Below are 16,346 nucleotides of genomic sequence, written 5' to 3' on the forward strand. Positions count from 1 at the left end.
ACCCCCTCCTCCTCCTCCTCATCATTAGCACTTACACAATTACTTTTTTTGTTTGTTTGAGGTTTTCTTTTGCAGCTTCAGCGACATCCTCTGCAGTGCTGCTGACTCTCCCTCTTCCATCTCATCCTCTTCTCTGTCCGAGCATGGCTCTGCCTGCTGTGGTATTTCTGTTGGCTTTAACTTCCCTTAGTTCTGCATCTGCACCTGACTGTAAGGACCTGGTCAGACCTTTCATACCAGAGGACCCCAAACTGGTAGGTTTTCTTCATCTTATTTATCCCAAATATATGTGAAGATTATCAGCAATAAGTACATTCTGATATGTGTTATATAGTTACATGCAGCTTGACTTTTATTTGAAGGTTTTTGGAAAATGGGTGTACGTGATGGGAGCTGGTGACCCAAAACCCTACCACAAGGCACTGGAGTCTCTGAAAAGCTCCTGGATAGACTTGTCTCCCACTTCTGACAGTCAGGTTGTGACATTACGTTGGGGCGATCACTGCTTGTAAGTTTTGGTGATTTAGTTCACATGTTGGGCAGAATCTTCCTTAAATATTGTTTGGAGCACAATATTCAAAAGGTTAACCTTTTCAAACTGTATGTTATATTTGGAGTTGATGAAAGTGGTCTGTTACATCATGTTCTTGTTTCTCAGTAATCGGTGTATCTTGGGGGCAGTAAATGCAACAGTATCAGGCATTGCGACCACATTTCGTAGTAAGTAACGTAGTAAAATAATGAAGCAGCTTATTTTTAGCATGATATTATCTGGATTTATAACCGCGTAGTTTAAACCACCAGAGCTATTTCCATATGAATAATACTGAAGAATAATACGTCGCTCTGTCGTCCACTCTTGAAGAAAATCTTTCAGACCACAAAGGACATATTCTGCAGACTTGCTCCGACTGCCTGCTGTGGACAGACACCTTTCGGAATGGGGACGCCACCGGAAGATACATCCTGCAGTTCAGTAAGTTCCTGATTGCTTCAAACACAGTTGGTCACAGTTCTAAATGTGGTAACTCCTTTTAAAATCTTTTCTATCAGCGAGAACTGGAAAAACAGATCCCAAAGATGTTGAGATTTTCCAGAAACAAGTTGGCTGTCTGAGCTTCCCAGAGAACTTCCATAGCTACGATGGTAAAACAGGTCAGTCAACTTTAATGACTGTTGCTAAAAACAAAAGATGGGCCTGTGAGTCCTGACTGGACCCTGCAACTCACACCCGACATGCCACAAGATGGGGATGTTGGACTGTAAAATGTTTTACAGTCCAACATCCACATTAAGATATTACAATAGATTGTTTTTTTTATGCAGAAGCATGAAGTACAACATTTGCTCTCTTATCTTCTGCTCTTAAAGTTTTTGTTTTTATGTTTTATTTCAGAGCTCTGCCCCGGTGACAAAGAGAGTACAGAGTGAGCAGCAAGAAAAAAGATGAAGATACAGCAACATAGTTATCAAGCAACATATGTATAATGTAATGGTTTGCTTTGATTGAATTATATATTTCATGAATGCGAGTGATTCAATTTGTTGCATATATAATGACACACATACTTATCAAAACCTATAGCAGACGTTTGTCTAACTTGTAATGTTTTTCAGATTAAAACTCAGATGAATATTAATAACTGTGTTTGTCCTGTGATTCACTGAAAACCAGAATACGAAACAAATTTGAAAAGAATGGCGGAGCATGTTTTTAAAACAAACGTATCAAACACTGTCATACTGGTGAGTATATTTCGTGAGATTGCAAAATAGCAAAAAGCCATTTAGTTATCCAATAGGCTAATTTAAGTGGACACATGTCCAGCACTACAAGGCACTGGACACACTCTTTTCACCCAACCCAAGCATTTAGATGAATAGATTCAGATATATTACACGGTAAGTACAGGGCCAGCGTCCCGTGTCCATGTAGTTAAGCCACCAGCCTGCTATATTGGCTCCCCAGGTCAGTTTGAATGCTCTCCATCTTGCATGACCTGCTGCTGTCTCTCTGCCCGCTGGTTCTTGTACTCTGTGTTTCGGAGCTGCTCTTTGCTCGGGCTAGTCGCTGACATCTGAGCAATGCTGCCACCTGCCTTTGGCACTGAGAGGAGGCAAAGTAATACAGGACGGGATCCAAACAGCAGCTGAGGCTTCCTACACACATCGAGAGCAGGTAGGCTTGGTAGGAGCTGTCAGTGGACTTGTGGGACAGCTGGACATAGTGGACCATCAGGATGATGTTGGTAGGAGTGAAGCAGACCACAAACACCACCAGCACCACTGCAGCCATCACCACGGCTCGAGTCTTCCTGAATCGGTTCTCCACGTTGGCTGCTGCCAGAGCCTGAATAATACGAACGTAGCAAACGGCAGTGAAGACAAGAGGGATGAAGAAGAAGATGGACGAGTAGATGGGGAAGAAGTAAACATAGTAAGCTTGTAGTTGTCCCACATCCTGCACATCATGGCAGGTGGTGATGCCCAAGTCGGACAAATAGAGGGTTTGGCCAGAGATGAGGAGAGGGGCTACTCCCCCGAGGGCCAGCAGCCACATGGCAGCACATACAGCGGAGGCTGTCTGAGGGCTGCGCCACACCAGGGAGTTCATGGGGTAAACCACCGCCAGGAAACGGTCGATGCTGATACACGTCATGAGCAGCACTGAGCAATACATGTTGCAGTAGAAAGCTGCAGTGACAACTCTGCACATGACAGAGCCATAGATCCAGTTGTTGCCGTTGTAGTGGTAGGCGATCTTGAAGGGAAGCAGGAGGCCGAACAGCAGGTCAGCGCAGGCCAGGTTCAGCATGTAAATCACCGCCGGCTTTCTGGGACGAACGTGACGCATGAACATCACCAAGGCGACAAGGTTGAGGGGCACACTGATGATGAAGACAATGGTGTAAACGGTCGGGACGAAGCTCGTTGACAGGCGGCCCTGGAGGAAAACTCTAGTGTCCTCCGAGACACGATAGTGCTTTCGGGGATCACGGTGAGAACTGTGTTTTTTCACCGGCTCCTGCTGCGACTCCGAGCCAGAGCCCTCGTCATCCCGCAAGCTGTCCAACGCAGACAGGTCAAGGTAGTCGTCAGTCTCATCTGGGACCGTTATGAAGTGACCAGAGAAAGTCCGTAGGAAGGGAGCAGAGTCTAAAGAGAGACAAGGAAACACAGAATAAGTGTTGAAACTGGCCGTCATGGGATGCTTTCTTTACACAGTTGTCCATTTTGACTTATTGTGCAGATACAGCACTCTATTACCAACGCTTTTAAAGGGTTAAGTTACCCAAACTTTTCTCTAGCAGTAACTAACCATGCAGATTAGGTCCTTCGCATGTCTTTGAATGTGAAAGGTCTCTGTTATTCTGGATAATCTACAGAGGTTTAATGGAGGCATTAGAATAAATTATCTTACCTTAAGAGATGCGCAGAGGTGTTTGAGTGACCCATTCATAATCTTTCATGATTAGTATTGGAACTATTTAGATAACGTCCTTCAGTTAAAACTGTAAAATCGCATTGTAAAAATGCTCCATTACAAAAAAAGTCTTGTCCCACAATTTAATTGAAGAACTGTATCAACTCATAATACTCAAGTATTTCCAAATTGCACTTACACCTACAATATCTTATACCTTAGAAAATACAGGCCTATGGATGTATTTTCCAACACATGATCTGTTGTATTGACTAGATTATTTGACAATAGTTCTAAAAAATTAAATTAAAAATAAATTCATGTTTTAGGCTGCTTTGGCACATTCTTGACTAAACAAGTTGCCACTTTAACTTTAAGTTGGATGAAACAATTAGACCCCCCCACTGAATGTTTACAGGTGTTAACTGTATGTTATCCGTGCACATGACAGTAAAAACATCTTGAATGTTGAATAAGACCCAGTAGAGTACAAGCCTGTATCATTTTACACAATTATACAAAAGTATATGAACCATCAGAGGTCTACAGAGTTTGTAGTTGAGAAGTTACTTACCATTTTGGGAGGAGAGTGCTGAACTCCGGAGGGAAAACAACACCAACAACGCTATCGACAGTTTAACCATGGCTTCACTGAATATCCTCCAGAAATCTAACGCCTACGAGTGGGTTGAAATTATTAGTTTGTCTGAAGAGATACTGAAGTGGTTCCCTGCCAGCATCCAACATGTTATTGCAGACTCATACTCCGCCTCTCCCTCATGCACATCTCCTCCCCATTACAGTGAAACAATGTGTACCAGGTCTTCAGACAAAAACACTTGTCTTCAACGAAGTAGAAGGCTAGCAAGTATTACAACAGAGATAATACGGCTGAGACAAAAGAAACAACAAATACATATTGACATGTGTAATTTATTATGCACATTGTTCCAACATTATAAATCATGTATATACTGATAATACATCAGTTCTAGCTTTTAAAATGTTTAGATGTTTTATTGATTGAAACATGTTTTCTTAATTAAAAAGGCACTGGTGATCTACAGTATTTCATATAACCATGAGGGCTGGAAAGTTGCTCCTGAGCTCCATTTCTGAACTAATAGACAGTTGGTTCAACGTACAAGTTTACACTTAGTGAGTTTCCTAGCGTTTACATACATAACATACATAATTATTACAATTTAATTCTTAAAAAATAAACATTTACAATTACCACATGGAAACATACAAAGTGGATACATTTAGTTGAACAACATTTAATTTAGCTGTGATCCATGAAATTATATTAAAATGAAACAACACTGTGCTGCACCATCTGGTATTTGCTGACTCAATTCATTTTATTAAACAAACTCAGCATTGTCAGAAGGCACAATCTCTTTCCACGTCCTCTCCTGCCGGTTTCTCCCTCTTCTTAGTCACCTCATTTTCCATAGAATTTTTTGTTGAGGAGGAAGATGAGTAAATTGACGTTGACTTTGGCTTTGTCAAACATCTTCATGACGGCCACACCTTCATACTGCAGCTGAAGGAGGTCCTGGACACAAAACACAAATAGATGCAATTAGAACAAGCTTTTCCTTTATAGAGATGAGGTGCTGTTTGGCAGACGTACATGGCAGTAGATTAAACAGTTGTAAAATATCCTTTGTAAAACATTTACTGAAAACGTCTTTTCAGCACTTGGTGGTCCTGACTCTTTAGCATTGTCTAATCTATACATACCTTTATTCGTAAACTATGTCTAATATTTGTTCATACTTGCTACATGCAGAGAATAAATTCAAACAAATGTGTGGACTACTGTAGTCATTAGAAAATGTTTGATTGATTTCTGTGATATTTCCTGTTTTCCGATAAGTGGAAAAAAAAAAAAAAATGTTGACTAGCGATCTGCTTAATGTTAGGAAATGTTTACCTGGAAATGAAGTTGGACTTTTTCCATCTCCACTCCCATAAACTTTGCCTTAACCTCAAAATCCCCAACTTCCTCAGTGGGCGAAATGTCAAACATGACATTTTTGAACCTGAAAGAAGAGAAAAAGGAAATAACATAAGACTAAGGACAAAAAAGTGCTACGGCACAAAAACACAATAATCATCGAACATTATGTTTGCCCCATTATTGCAGTAGTACTTGAAGGAACTGTGCATAGAACGGATGGATTTCGTCAGTCTGTTTGTAGTTATGTTTAAAAAAAAAAGTACATTTATGTTTGACATATTTTATATATAAAATATGTTTTTATTATATATTCTGGAATTCAGTTTAACATTTTAATTCAGAAGAGCAATAAATAACATTGTAATAGTTTGGATAATAATGAATGAAGCTAAAAGAAACAATACCTCTCATGACAAATCTGATAATGTTTTGACCTATGTTTTGTTTAAAAAAACAAACAAACTGAAATGTGGTGGTGTGGTGTAAATGTTAGTAAAAATGTTGAGTGAAACTCAAATCTGACCACTTGTAAAGAGTAACTGCCCTTTTTGTTGTCTATCAAAGTAGTGGACAGCTCAACTCACTGGTTTGTCTGAAGTCCTTCTATCTCCAGGATGACTCCTTTTTCATGCAGCCTCGCTGCAGTGTACTTGAGAGACTGTGGCTTCCACTTCTTACTGCCCTTATTTTCTCCTTTGCTGTCCAGTTTTATAGATCTGCGTGAATTCCTGGTTCAAGAAAACACCCATAGACATAAGACGATTAAAATGAAGCAAGATTATTATTTACACAGTGAGAAGAAATATTGCAAAAAAACTTCCATCCATAAAAGGTTTAAGCAAAGTAAAAGGTACAACTCACTTCCGGTTCAGGTTATCCAGACAGGTCTTGATGTACGTATCATAATAGTTCATCTGGTCCTGGTAGAAGGTTGTTTTTGAGTTGAGAGCCGTCAGTGTCTGCTGGAGCTTCACAAGCTCGGCCTTCCTTCTCTGTCTGTAGCGCCTTTGGTAGCGGATGTCCTATCAATGCACTGACAACTTCAGAAGCTGAAAAGGCCCAACAAGACATGCATCGCCCTATGTGAATAAAGAGCTGCTTACGTACCTTGGATATGTCATTGACGAGGTCCTGGTAATTGTTACTGATATTGAGAAAGCCGGCCTGCTCCAGGTTACGGAGGTTCCTCAGGATCTTCCGTTTCTTTTGCTCCAGAGGTAGTTGGCTGTCCTCCAGCACTGCTGGGCTGCTCTTCAGACCTTCTGGTGTCAGAGCGTCCTGGACTGCCCGTCGCTCTACGATCTTAGTATGCTCTGACTCCTTCAGGAGCAAAGTCGTATAAGAAGTGCAGAAAACTGTTAGAACTCAACAAAAACATTCGTACATATTTATTGTACAATAAATGGCTGTGATGTATACGTTTGGGTAACAAAAAAACAAGATGGAAGAAAATATCACCTGTGAGACCGTAGCCGGGGTCTCAAGAATGTTTGGTAGGGAATCTCCATGTTGAATCCGAACCACATCCACAATTAGCTTTTTTGTCCTGATACACACAGAATAAAAAAAATCATGAAGAGCTGGACGGGGTTGTTTCATTTCATTTGTACATAATGTCACCTAAACCAAACAATATATGAAGCTGTTGTCATCTGATGGCAAAAAAAACAACTCCATTTCACTGACTTGATTTCAGAAACCTGTTGGAAAAGTGTTGATTGTGTCCAGAAACGAAACCTGCCTGAACAGTAGTTTTCATGGCAGAATTAAACCGTCATGCCAAAGAGGAAGACTCTCTCAACTCTGTGTATCCAGACGGATACATGTTTATAGGCAAGATAACTCTGACCACCAAACCTCTTCCTTTTTGACAGGAAATGATAGAAGAGCAGGAAAGACAACAAACACACGCTACTGGGTGATAGCCACAGAGAAAACACACAGTGTCAAGAAGAGTTGAGCACATCACAAGACGTTCTTTGTAATCCAAAACTCTTCATTGATGACTTTTGGGTACTATGTGTGAATCAGGTTAATGGTTTTAAATGCACAGAATTCAGATGATTTCAACATCAAATTGCACTTTTGGACAAGCTTAACAACAGGCTTTGAATTAAGCAATTTGTCTCAGGGTCCTCTCACATAAAACATACTTTGTTATTAGAGACTTCATGTCTTTGTCATCTCCTTCCAGGAGCTCAAACTTGCTGGTTAGGGTGAGGGAGATCTCCGTCTTGGCCAACTGGCTCAGAGCACTCTCTCTGTTCGAGTCATTCGAGTCTACCGTTCCTTCACCTGAAATAGAACAGTGTGTAAAATTGGTAAATACACCAAAGACAACTTGTGATTAAAAGTAAAACATAAAAAATATCTAGAAAAGTAGGACAATACCGAGCAACGTCTCTACATCAGGGACATCTCCCAGGTCCTGCAGCAGCTCATGCAGCAAGTCATTGTGGTCAGGGGAGATGGCCTCCAGATGTTCCAAAAGTAGCTGAACAAATACAGATGTGATTAGTCATGTATATCTAAATGATTTATATTTTCTGTGTAACTTATTACAGAAAAATATGATTAATTAATTAATCTTGGTAAACGTATCCATGGAGAAAGAACAGAACACATTTATAAGAGAGGTGGAAATGACTACAAGGTAATACAAGATACAACTCTACATTCTTTTACTAAATGTAAAAAAGATTTTTAAAAAACAGCCAGATGTAGGATCAAGACAGTCTGATTTAACATTAAAGTAATACTGTGCAGTAACTATACAAATGTGACAGTGACTGACATAAAGTGTGGTAAAATGAGGAATTATTTCTAACAGTGCATGATTTGAGCCCAGAGGTAAATTCATATCTGGTCTAAAGGATGTTAGATTCATTTTGCTTGAGTTTACCGAGTGGGTATTGATGATCTCATCTATTGAGATGTAGATGATAGGCTTGCTCAAAGTCACCATGTCTGAGTATTCATCAATATTAAACTTCTCTTCAGGTTCAAGGACATCACATGCCGACTGGAAAAACACCCTGAAAGAGGAGAAATAGCAGTGGCTAGTGGTTACAATGCTCAAATCCTGACCGGGATAATGGCCAACATTACTGACTTTTAAAAAATGTGCCGGTTGCTTTTTTAACTGAGGTAAATTGCTCATGCCGAGTCGTTTCCAGAAAATGGACTATGATTTATGACGATTTCTAGTAAACTACAATCTGAGGAAGACAACTGCACACATACTGGCACAGCCCTTTGTATTTGTGAGTTTGTACGGGTGTGACTGAAGTTCAGTGAGATTTAAAAAATATATATAAAAAATAAATAAAAACTAGGACAGATAAATCAGTTTCTTTAGAACATTTGTGGCACCAAAATGAATTTTTAAAAAATCTGGACATATTAATCTCTCTTTTCTTACCTGAACTTCTCATATGTCTGAGATATGTAGTTGTTCATTGGCGTCATATGTGCATTCTCCCCCTCAAACAGCTTATTGGCAGCAGCGTGCTGAAGCATCTTCGCCACAGATCCGAGGTTACGACGTTGGTCTACGTGGAGCTGCCCTCCTGCTGACATGTCAATGATGTCGAAGCCATCCGGGGCCACGATGGCTGGGTTCATGTAGCGGTAGTAAAGCAGGTTTCCTACAATCTGTCATAAAAAAAGAGAGGGCATGATTAACACATTTTGCTAAATTAAATTGCACTTACCTCAACATTCTCACTATAGTAAAGCATTAAAAATGTGGCCGTGTGAGCAGAATTTTAACAAACTATACTGTAAATAAATGTAAAAATGTATGTACATCCAAGGGCTTCTACCTTCATCAGCTCATCCTCTGAGGCATCTGGAAACTTTTCATGGAGGCTTTTCTTCAGAACCTTTGCAATGTATCTCATGCCATAACTACATGCAAAACAAAAAGCATTGATGGGACATCGAACACAAAGCAACATGCGTTAACATACTATGCGATACATTTACATTTAAAAACCCTTATGATATTGGCATTGATGACTTTTAGTTTCTCTATATTTGTAGTTATATGTATAACATTAGCACCATCTAGTGGTATAGAGTCAACATATTTTTTTAGTTAAGTTGTTTGGGATTTCTTAAATTAAATAATGAAAAAAATGTGTATTTATGTCCCAATAAAAAAAGAAAACTGTGTCACATGGGTGTGGCTAATGAAGCACAAAGCAGAGTTGTATTTGGAGCCAGCAGTCATCTGGTCAGTTGCTCAAAGCAATAGTTATCTAGTAATGACCATGTCCCAACATGCAGCTGAAACTTTAACAACCAGAGTAGCAAATGACATGCCAAAGCATATGATCATATCCTGACTCAACACCAGGATAAAAATAGATTTTAAATTATGGAAAGGCAAATAACTATTTTTAGTATCCTTTCCACTACTTTCACCATCTAAACATGACATGATGTAAGATTCCAACTGCACTTTGAAAGCATGCACCTTAACCTGTTGAAACAATACTGTGACAGAATTCTTGGGGTGGACAAAATAACAGGCGCAGCTGAAATGATAATTCCATCTCGCCTAACACAACAACAAATGATGGCCTCAAGAGTTGAATAAGCACCTCTTACAGCCTCAAAACATATTCTAGTTTGTAATTTTTTTTACATAGGTATTATTCCTTGAATTGTGTTGTGTTACACTGTAGCATTATGTTATGCAACCTTGTCAACAGAAAGAAACTGAATTCCATCAAGTCTTGGATAACACTTTCAATAACAAACGTCAATAACACCTCTTATTTATTCTTCCTTATCGTTAATGTGGTTTTAAAAAAGCCCCTGAAGATTCACCAGAATCATGCTGACTAATATACTCAGGCATTGACAAGCAGTATTGTCATAGATAATACAGAGGATAAGAGGAGATTGACACGTAACAGCTTCTAAAACTTACGGGATATTATCCAGTGAGGACACAATGGAGTTCAAGACCTTATCTGTGGCAGAGCGTAGCGCCAGACTGGATGCCTCTAGCCTGTTGCGTACCTCCTCATGGGACATGGCTTGCTCTGGAGTCACTTCATAAGGCAGCTTGCTGAAGGAAGAAAACAACAGAAGGCATGTGTAAGGCTTATCGTCAGTTTTCATGGTGAATAAGTAGTGTAGATTCACACACTGGGTAAAAATGACATTCTTTTTTTTTTTACATTACTACAAAATAATATCTAAAGCATACCATAAACTTTTTACACTGATTGATTTGCTACCGTATGGTTAATGACATCAGAGATAAAAAATAATAATAATTAAAAGAACTCAACTTTACGCTTTGGAAAAAAGGATCAGTCATTCAATGTCTAGATAATGGGATAAAAACAAGCAAAAAAACCTTGGGACATACGAATGGACAACTCCCCTGTCAGCAATATTTCTCCCACTGTATTTCCACCCACCTGGCCTCTCCAGTAGCCGTTTCGAGCTGGTTGACCCAGGCTTTGTACACATCCACTGGGTTGGTGTTGATGCCTAAACTCTTGTCCTCAATAATGTCTTTGACCACTGGAGCCAGGAGTTGTCTGAGCGTGTTGTGGCCACGTGCACCTCTGTTAAAGCTCACTACCATCTTGATGACTGCTGGGTTCCCAGTCACGATGTCCTGGATCTGGTCCACCTTGGAACTGAGAAACATGAAGAGGATGGTACAGTACTGTCCACCGAACAACAAACACAACTCATACATGCGTTTTGCGAATTCTAAACTATTCTAAGGATTGTATAGTCACTTATGAAATCGTAATACAATAGGATTATAGTGATTTAAGATTAGCTGCAATTCTCACTGGATTTCCTCTTCCAGAGCAGTCTTGAAGAGTTTGAGGAGCAGGTATTCCTCTCTCTGGTTAGATGCATAGTTGTACAAGGTGAAGACCACAGTGTCCATAAACTTAGTGGATTTGTTTTGGGGCATCTGGAAGATCAGCTTGGCCAGGTAGTGTGGATTGGTCTAAAGGGGAAGGAAAGGAAATGTGTATGCATGAGTATGAATATCTTATACCTGCACTTTTAATACACTTTAAAAGTACAATAGCTGGATGAACGTTGTAGTTAAGACATATTTTTGTTTTACCTGCAGCAGATAAAAGAGATGTTGGTATGCCTCCAGTTTCCTTCTTTTGCCTTTACTTAGACCCTTGATACCCAGCCTGTCTCCTGTAGTCAAGTCCTCTTTACTATCTTTATTTTTCATATTTTTCATTTTCTTATTATGGGACACGACATCCTTTTTCAAAGACAAACACAAAATTAATTAAGCAGCAAAACTGGACAGAAGAGGATACTATTACAGAAGCTATAAATAATGTCAGTCAACAAAAACGAAACAAAATATCACAGTATACCTATCCTTTTCTTGTACACATAAGAGCAAGGCGCGCTAACCTGCAGAGTGATCCTGTTCTTCACCAAAAGTCCAATCTTTATGTCCATTAGGTTCAAGTCTTTCTCCATCTGCTGGTTGGAGCGAATATTGGTGACTACTTCTTCCCGAAGTCGTGTCACTTCCTGCTCTTCCTGAAGATCCAGGGCGCTCTGCTCCAACAAGTGGACAAACTTGCGTACCACTGACAGAGGAGGATCCTTGGCACCAGCTAAGATTTGGCATTTAGGAAAGTCAGTAAAAGCAAGTTACATTTACACGCTCATTTATTTTTATTGTGGGCTGGGCCATACAAACAAAGCTAAATATCAAAGTATTATTGGCCAAGTACCTCAATATCAACATAAATTCTTAGAGATACCATAACTATAATTAAGGAATGGTAAATGGTATTTTCAGAAGTTTCACTTCTAAACAGAGGAAAATTAGGAAACAGAAAATCACTGGAATAAAAGTATGATGATTATACTAGTAGAGCCAACAGTCGAATAAGATAATAAAATAGTAATGCCTTACTGTACTGGATCCAATGTTAAAGTATTTACTTACTCAAAATCCCAAACAATTTCAACATATTGATATTCTATCAATAAAGCTCAGCTGCAGGAGTGTAAAATGTCTTTTTGACTTACTTAGGGTTCTATAGTCATCTCTTGCTTTGTTGGCCTTTAGAAAAGCCTGGATTTTCACAATTTCTTTTTCCTAAACACAGAACAATGAGTCTTATACAATATGAAACAAACAACACAATCCAAAGAAGGTTCTTTATGATGTAGATCCACGGTGTTACTCACATGATCTTTAAAGAACTGCAGCCTGTGATTGTATTTACGCTTGGCTTTCCACATTTTTGCCACAGACTGGATCTAAAAACATTAGTGTTTGTATCAGGTATTTGATACTGTAGCTATGTTATTAATAGTTTAATGGTACAACATAATTTCATCTCAGCTTTAATGGGTAATTGTGACTGACAATTTCCAAAGCTTTAGAGTTGTTGAGTCATTTAAGAAGTGTACCTTGATTATCGAAGCAACATTTTTCTGAAGCAGATTTATCCTGCCTTTGTACATTTTCCTTTGTTTGTAACCTTTCCAGCAGGCCTGTAAAATAAGAAAAATGCATTACCAAAAATGTAAGAGCATGCAAGTTGGGTGTTTTACGTCAGTGACAACACAGCATTGGATTATTAAACTTGGGTGGTTAATAATTCTTCAGGTGTGTGTTTGAAGCATCACAGCGCTAAAAACATTGTATCTGTATTTATGGCTTAGAACTGCATCAGGGATCACTAAAGTGGATCTGATGGCTGACAGAATGGAGATACACACTACCTGCAGTTTGACAACATGTGGTTCTTGCTGGCGTAGATACTCCATTCTATGGGCATGCTTTTTCCTGACCAGGTAACCTCTGATCCTCGCCTGCAACTGTGTCACCAAGGGTTCATTGGTCATCCATAACTGTTCCCTGTTGTATTCGGTAGTCAAACAACTGACAACACCCTAAAAAGGAAAAAAAGTAATTTTTTTTGAAGATTTTCAGAAGAAAACAAAAAAAAACAACCTCTACAGTGAAAATGTTATCAATTAAATTAACCATTGTTAAACCAAGAAAGAAAGTAATCCCATTTGGATGCAAGTATGTTAACATAAGATTACATTTCTTACCGGTCACGCCCGTGCACATCCCTTTGAACTTCATATTTAAATACACATGTCACTTTACCAGTACACTTTAACATACTCTTTACATTACTGTTATTCGTTTGTCTGAGCACTTTATTTTATACTTAATTTAATATCTATTGTACTATTGTTGTTGTTTATCGTTGATTGTCTCGTCTAAAGTCTAATGCTATGCACCTTCCGACAAAAAATTCATTGTTTGTGTAAACATACCTGGCAAATAAACGGTTTCTGAGTCTGATAATGAAGAAGTGAAACTATGTAGTACAGCACGGGGTACCTGGATTTCCTCTTTGCTGAGCTGGCCACCATTGTGTTCAAATCCTTCAGGCTCCTCCCAGACGCCCTGTCCGGTCTCCAGGTTATAGTAGTAGTCAAATCTGTCCTTAATGCAATGTTTTACCCACACACCATCAGTGCTACCTGAAGAGAAGCAGAGAGTTTCATTTTAGACCCGGTGAATGTCATTTTGACACCCAAATTAAAAAAAAAAAAAAAAATCAGGTGACCTCTCACTGTGTAGGCATATGAAACAATGTGGTTCTTGTGCATTCAGTCAAGTTACCATTAGTGGCACCGCTTGTTTGTCTCTGCGCAAGTTCAACCTGGTATGTGTCAGCACATTCAGGGAGCACCGCTTTCAGTCCAGCACTGGGCACTTGCAAAGCCTTCAGTGTATTCTGAGAGTTCCCCCCGGCCACTGTCCTGTTAATATCAGCGACCGCTTCAGCCACTAACAATGGAAACAAGATCAATCCAAAGAAGCAGTCGTTGAGTCAAATATGAAAACACAGTATCCACAAAGTAAAAACTGGTGAGAGAGTAAGGGATAATCCATAACAAGCAAAAACAGTCACAGCATTGTGCCCACAATAATGACAATATTGTCTATTACAATACCTATGTAACTGAACAGGAGGATATACCCTTATAAAAAAAAGGACTTTGTTGTAAAAAAGTTATTGGACCTATTCCCTTTGTTATGAAGATGTTTCAATGTTCTTGTTTTATAAGGAATTAATGTGAAACAATGTGTACCAAAGAACATATTCATTGAGCTATATCAACATCAAATTATGCGTCACAATTTCAATGTCAAACAACAATAAATAACCGATAAGTTTGACATTTGGCAAAGCAGTTATGAGAGAAAAATTCAAAAAAATTGTGTATGTCTGCCTCAGTATCACAACCAAAACAATCCTGATGCTCGTGCCAGGAATGTACCAGAAATGATCATGACATGATTCATGGCAATATTGACATAATCTGTTACAAGCCTACATGTGATCAAAATGTCTTTAAATGAATATCGTACTGGCACACTATCAATTTTGGATGTTTCACTAAAACAAGCAAGTAGAAGGAGCTGTAGACAATAGGTGAAACAATCTATGAGTATTAATTTACAATAATAATTAGCTATATTAGATTTGTGTAGTGATCTGAGAATGAAGGACATCCTCTGGACAATTACAATCTAGTATTCAATGTAAAAAGAATCAACCGGAGCTAAATTAACCCTTGTTTGAGTGGTTAGGATATTGTTTGGATGACTGAATATAAACTCTGGGTACATACATGTGAGAGCCTCCTCTTCATCCTGGTTGGCTGTGTGTATGGCCTCTTGGATTTGGTCCAACCACAGCACTGCAGACTCATCTCCAGAAGTCTACGATAAAGCAAATACACAAAGTCATTTCTCTTCTTTTCAGATGAAAAAAATAATTACTACACCTCAGACTTACGAGGCATTGTTCATGCACAGACGCACAATAACTTGATATCAAATTATATTTGTTTCAAAACTATTTAGTTAAAACATTTAATGTCTAAGATAAGACATTATGGTAGTTTTACATTCATCAAGTTAGGAGGTAAGATCTAAGAAAAAGGGAAAAATGTTGATCGTTAACAATAGTTACACCACAAATGTCCTTGCCCAGACTTACAGACTCCGACAATCTAACATCCCAACAACCACAAAGAATGTTTATTCAGCCTGAGTATTTCTTCTCAGGCTAATTTTAGAGAACTCTGGTGTGGCCTAGGGTGTTAACAGGAAGGAAGTCACCATGAAAACACAGCAGACGAAAGGCAGCTTTTTTGTTTATATCTGCATCTAACCAATTATTTCCCAGCCAACTCATCATGAACTGTGAGAGGGTTGTAATATGAGATATATATATCTATATATATATATCTATATATATATATATATATATATATATCTATATATATATATCTATATATATATCTATATATATATCTATCTATATATATATATATATCTATATATATATATATATATATATATATAGATATATATATATAGATATATATATATAGATATATATATAGATATATAGATATATAGATATATATCTATATATAGATATATACAGACAGACAGACAGACAGACAGACAGACAGACAGACAGACAGAGAGACAGAGATATTACATTTTCAGCTTACAATATCTCAAAACATATTACAGTAGTTATTCCTGAAAGTATGACCAACACTACAGTCGCCCTCAAAATCAACTTTAATACCAAAACCCCTTAATAACCGAAACCAAAATAAGATACTCATTGTAATAGTCATTAGTGGGATTTGTTTGTTTGTGGATCACAGCTGTTGAAAGTATTAAGGACCGTCTTCTCACCCCAGTGAGTCAGTGGGAAGTTACTAACACGGACAGAAGGGAATTCAGTTTCAAAGGCTGGACAGGAAATGTGCTCACTGCACCGTAACAAACAGACAAGCGACCCACATACAGTGCACTAGCAGGAAGCCCGGCTTGAGAACACACCATTCATTATCAGTTCTACTGTTGCGCTG

The 16,346-nt window shown here is 38.6% G+C and overlaps 2 protein-coding genes across 2 annotated transcripts in view; both read right to left on the bottom strand.

Moving 5' to 3' along the window:
• Positions 1-1,756: 1,756 nt before the first annotated feature.
• On the bottom strand, positions 1,757-4,140 carry f2r (coagulation factor II (thrombin) receptor). Its single transcript, XM_068566794.1, has 2 exons — positions 3,999-4,140; positions 1,757-3,156 (listed from the first exon to the last, which is right to left on the bottom strand). Exons 1-2 carry the CDS (start codon positions 4,066-4,068, stop codon positions 1,937-1,939), a joined length of 1,290 nt encoding a protein of 429 aa, XP_068422895.1. The 5' UTR covers positions 4,069-4,140; the 3' UTR covers positions 1,757-1,936.
• A 274-nt stretch (positions 4,141-4,414) lies between these two features.
• iqgap2 (IQ motif containing GTPase activating protein 2) overlaps positions 4,415-16,346 on the bottom strand; it is a 30,899-nt gene continuing 18,967 nt past the window's right edge. Inside the window, exons 16-38 of the mRNA XM_068605139.1 lie at positions 15,084-15,174; positions 14,068-14,235; positions 13,783-13,925; positions 13,149-13,319; positions 12,834-12,917; positions 12,609-12,680; positions 12,447-12,516; positions 11,817-12,025; positions 11,506-11,658; positions 11,219-11,382; positions 10,832-11,056; positions 10,333-10,473; positions 9,218-9,302; positions 8,815-9,047; positions 8,296-8,428; positions 7,785-7,887; positions 7,547-7,688; positions 6,852-6,939; positions 6,501-6,713; positions 6,255-6,415; positions 5,978-6,121; positions 5,367-5,475; positions 4,415-4,985 (exon numbers count right to left, since the gene is read on the bottom strand). Coding sequence (XP_068461240.1) covers positions 4,872-4,985; positions 5,367-5,475; positions 5,978-6,121; positions 6,255-6,415; positions 6,501-6,713; positions 6,852-6,939; positions 7,547-7,688; positions 7,785-7,887; positions 8,296-8,428; positions 8,815-9,047; positions 9,218-9,302; positions 10,333-10,473; positions 10,832-11,056; positions 11,219-11,382; positions 11,506-11,658; positions 11,817-12,025; positions 12,447-12,516; positions 12,609-12,680; positions 12,834-12,917; positions 13,149-13,319; positions 13,783-13,925; positions 14,068-14,235; positions 15,084-15,174 — 3,216 coding nt within the window. The 3' untranslated portion in view covers positions 4,415-4,871. The remainder of the gene's footprint in view (positions 4,986-5,366; positions 5,476-5,977; positions 6,122-6,254; positions 6,416-6,500; positions 6,714-6,851; positions 6,940-7,546; positions 7,689-7,784; positions 7,888-8,295; positions 8,429-8,814; positions 9,048-9,217; positions 9,303-10,332; positions 10,474-10,831; positions 11,057-11,218; positions 11,383-11,505; positions 11,659-11,816; positions 12,026-12,446; positions 12,517-12,608; positions 12,681-12,833; positions 12,918-13,148; positions 13,320-13,782; positions 13,926-14,067; positions 14,236-15,083; positions 15,175-16,346) is intronic.

Source organism: Clinocottus analis, unplaced genomic scaffold (genome assembly GCF_023055335.1).
Source record: "Clinocottus analis isolate CAN_PGR_092001 unplaced genomic scaffold, fCliAna1.0.p SCAF_7, whole genome shotgun sequence".
Classification (NCBI taxonomy): Eukaryota; Metazoa; Chordata; class Actinopteri; order Perciformes; family Cottidae; genus Clinocottus; species Clinocottus analis.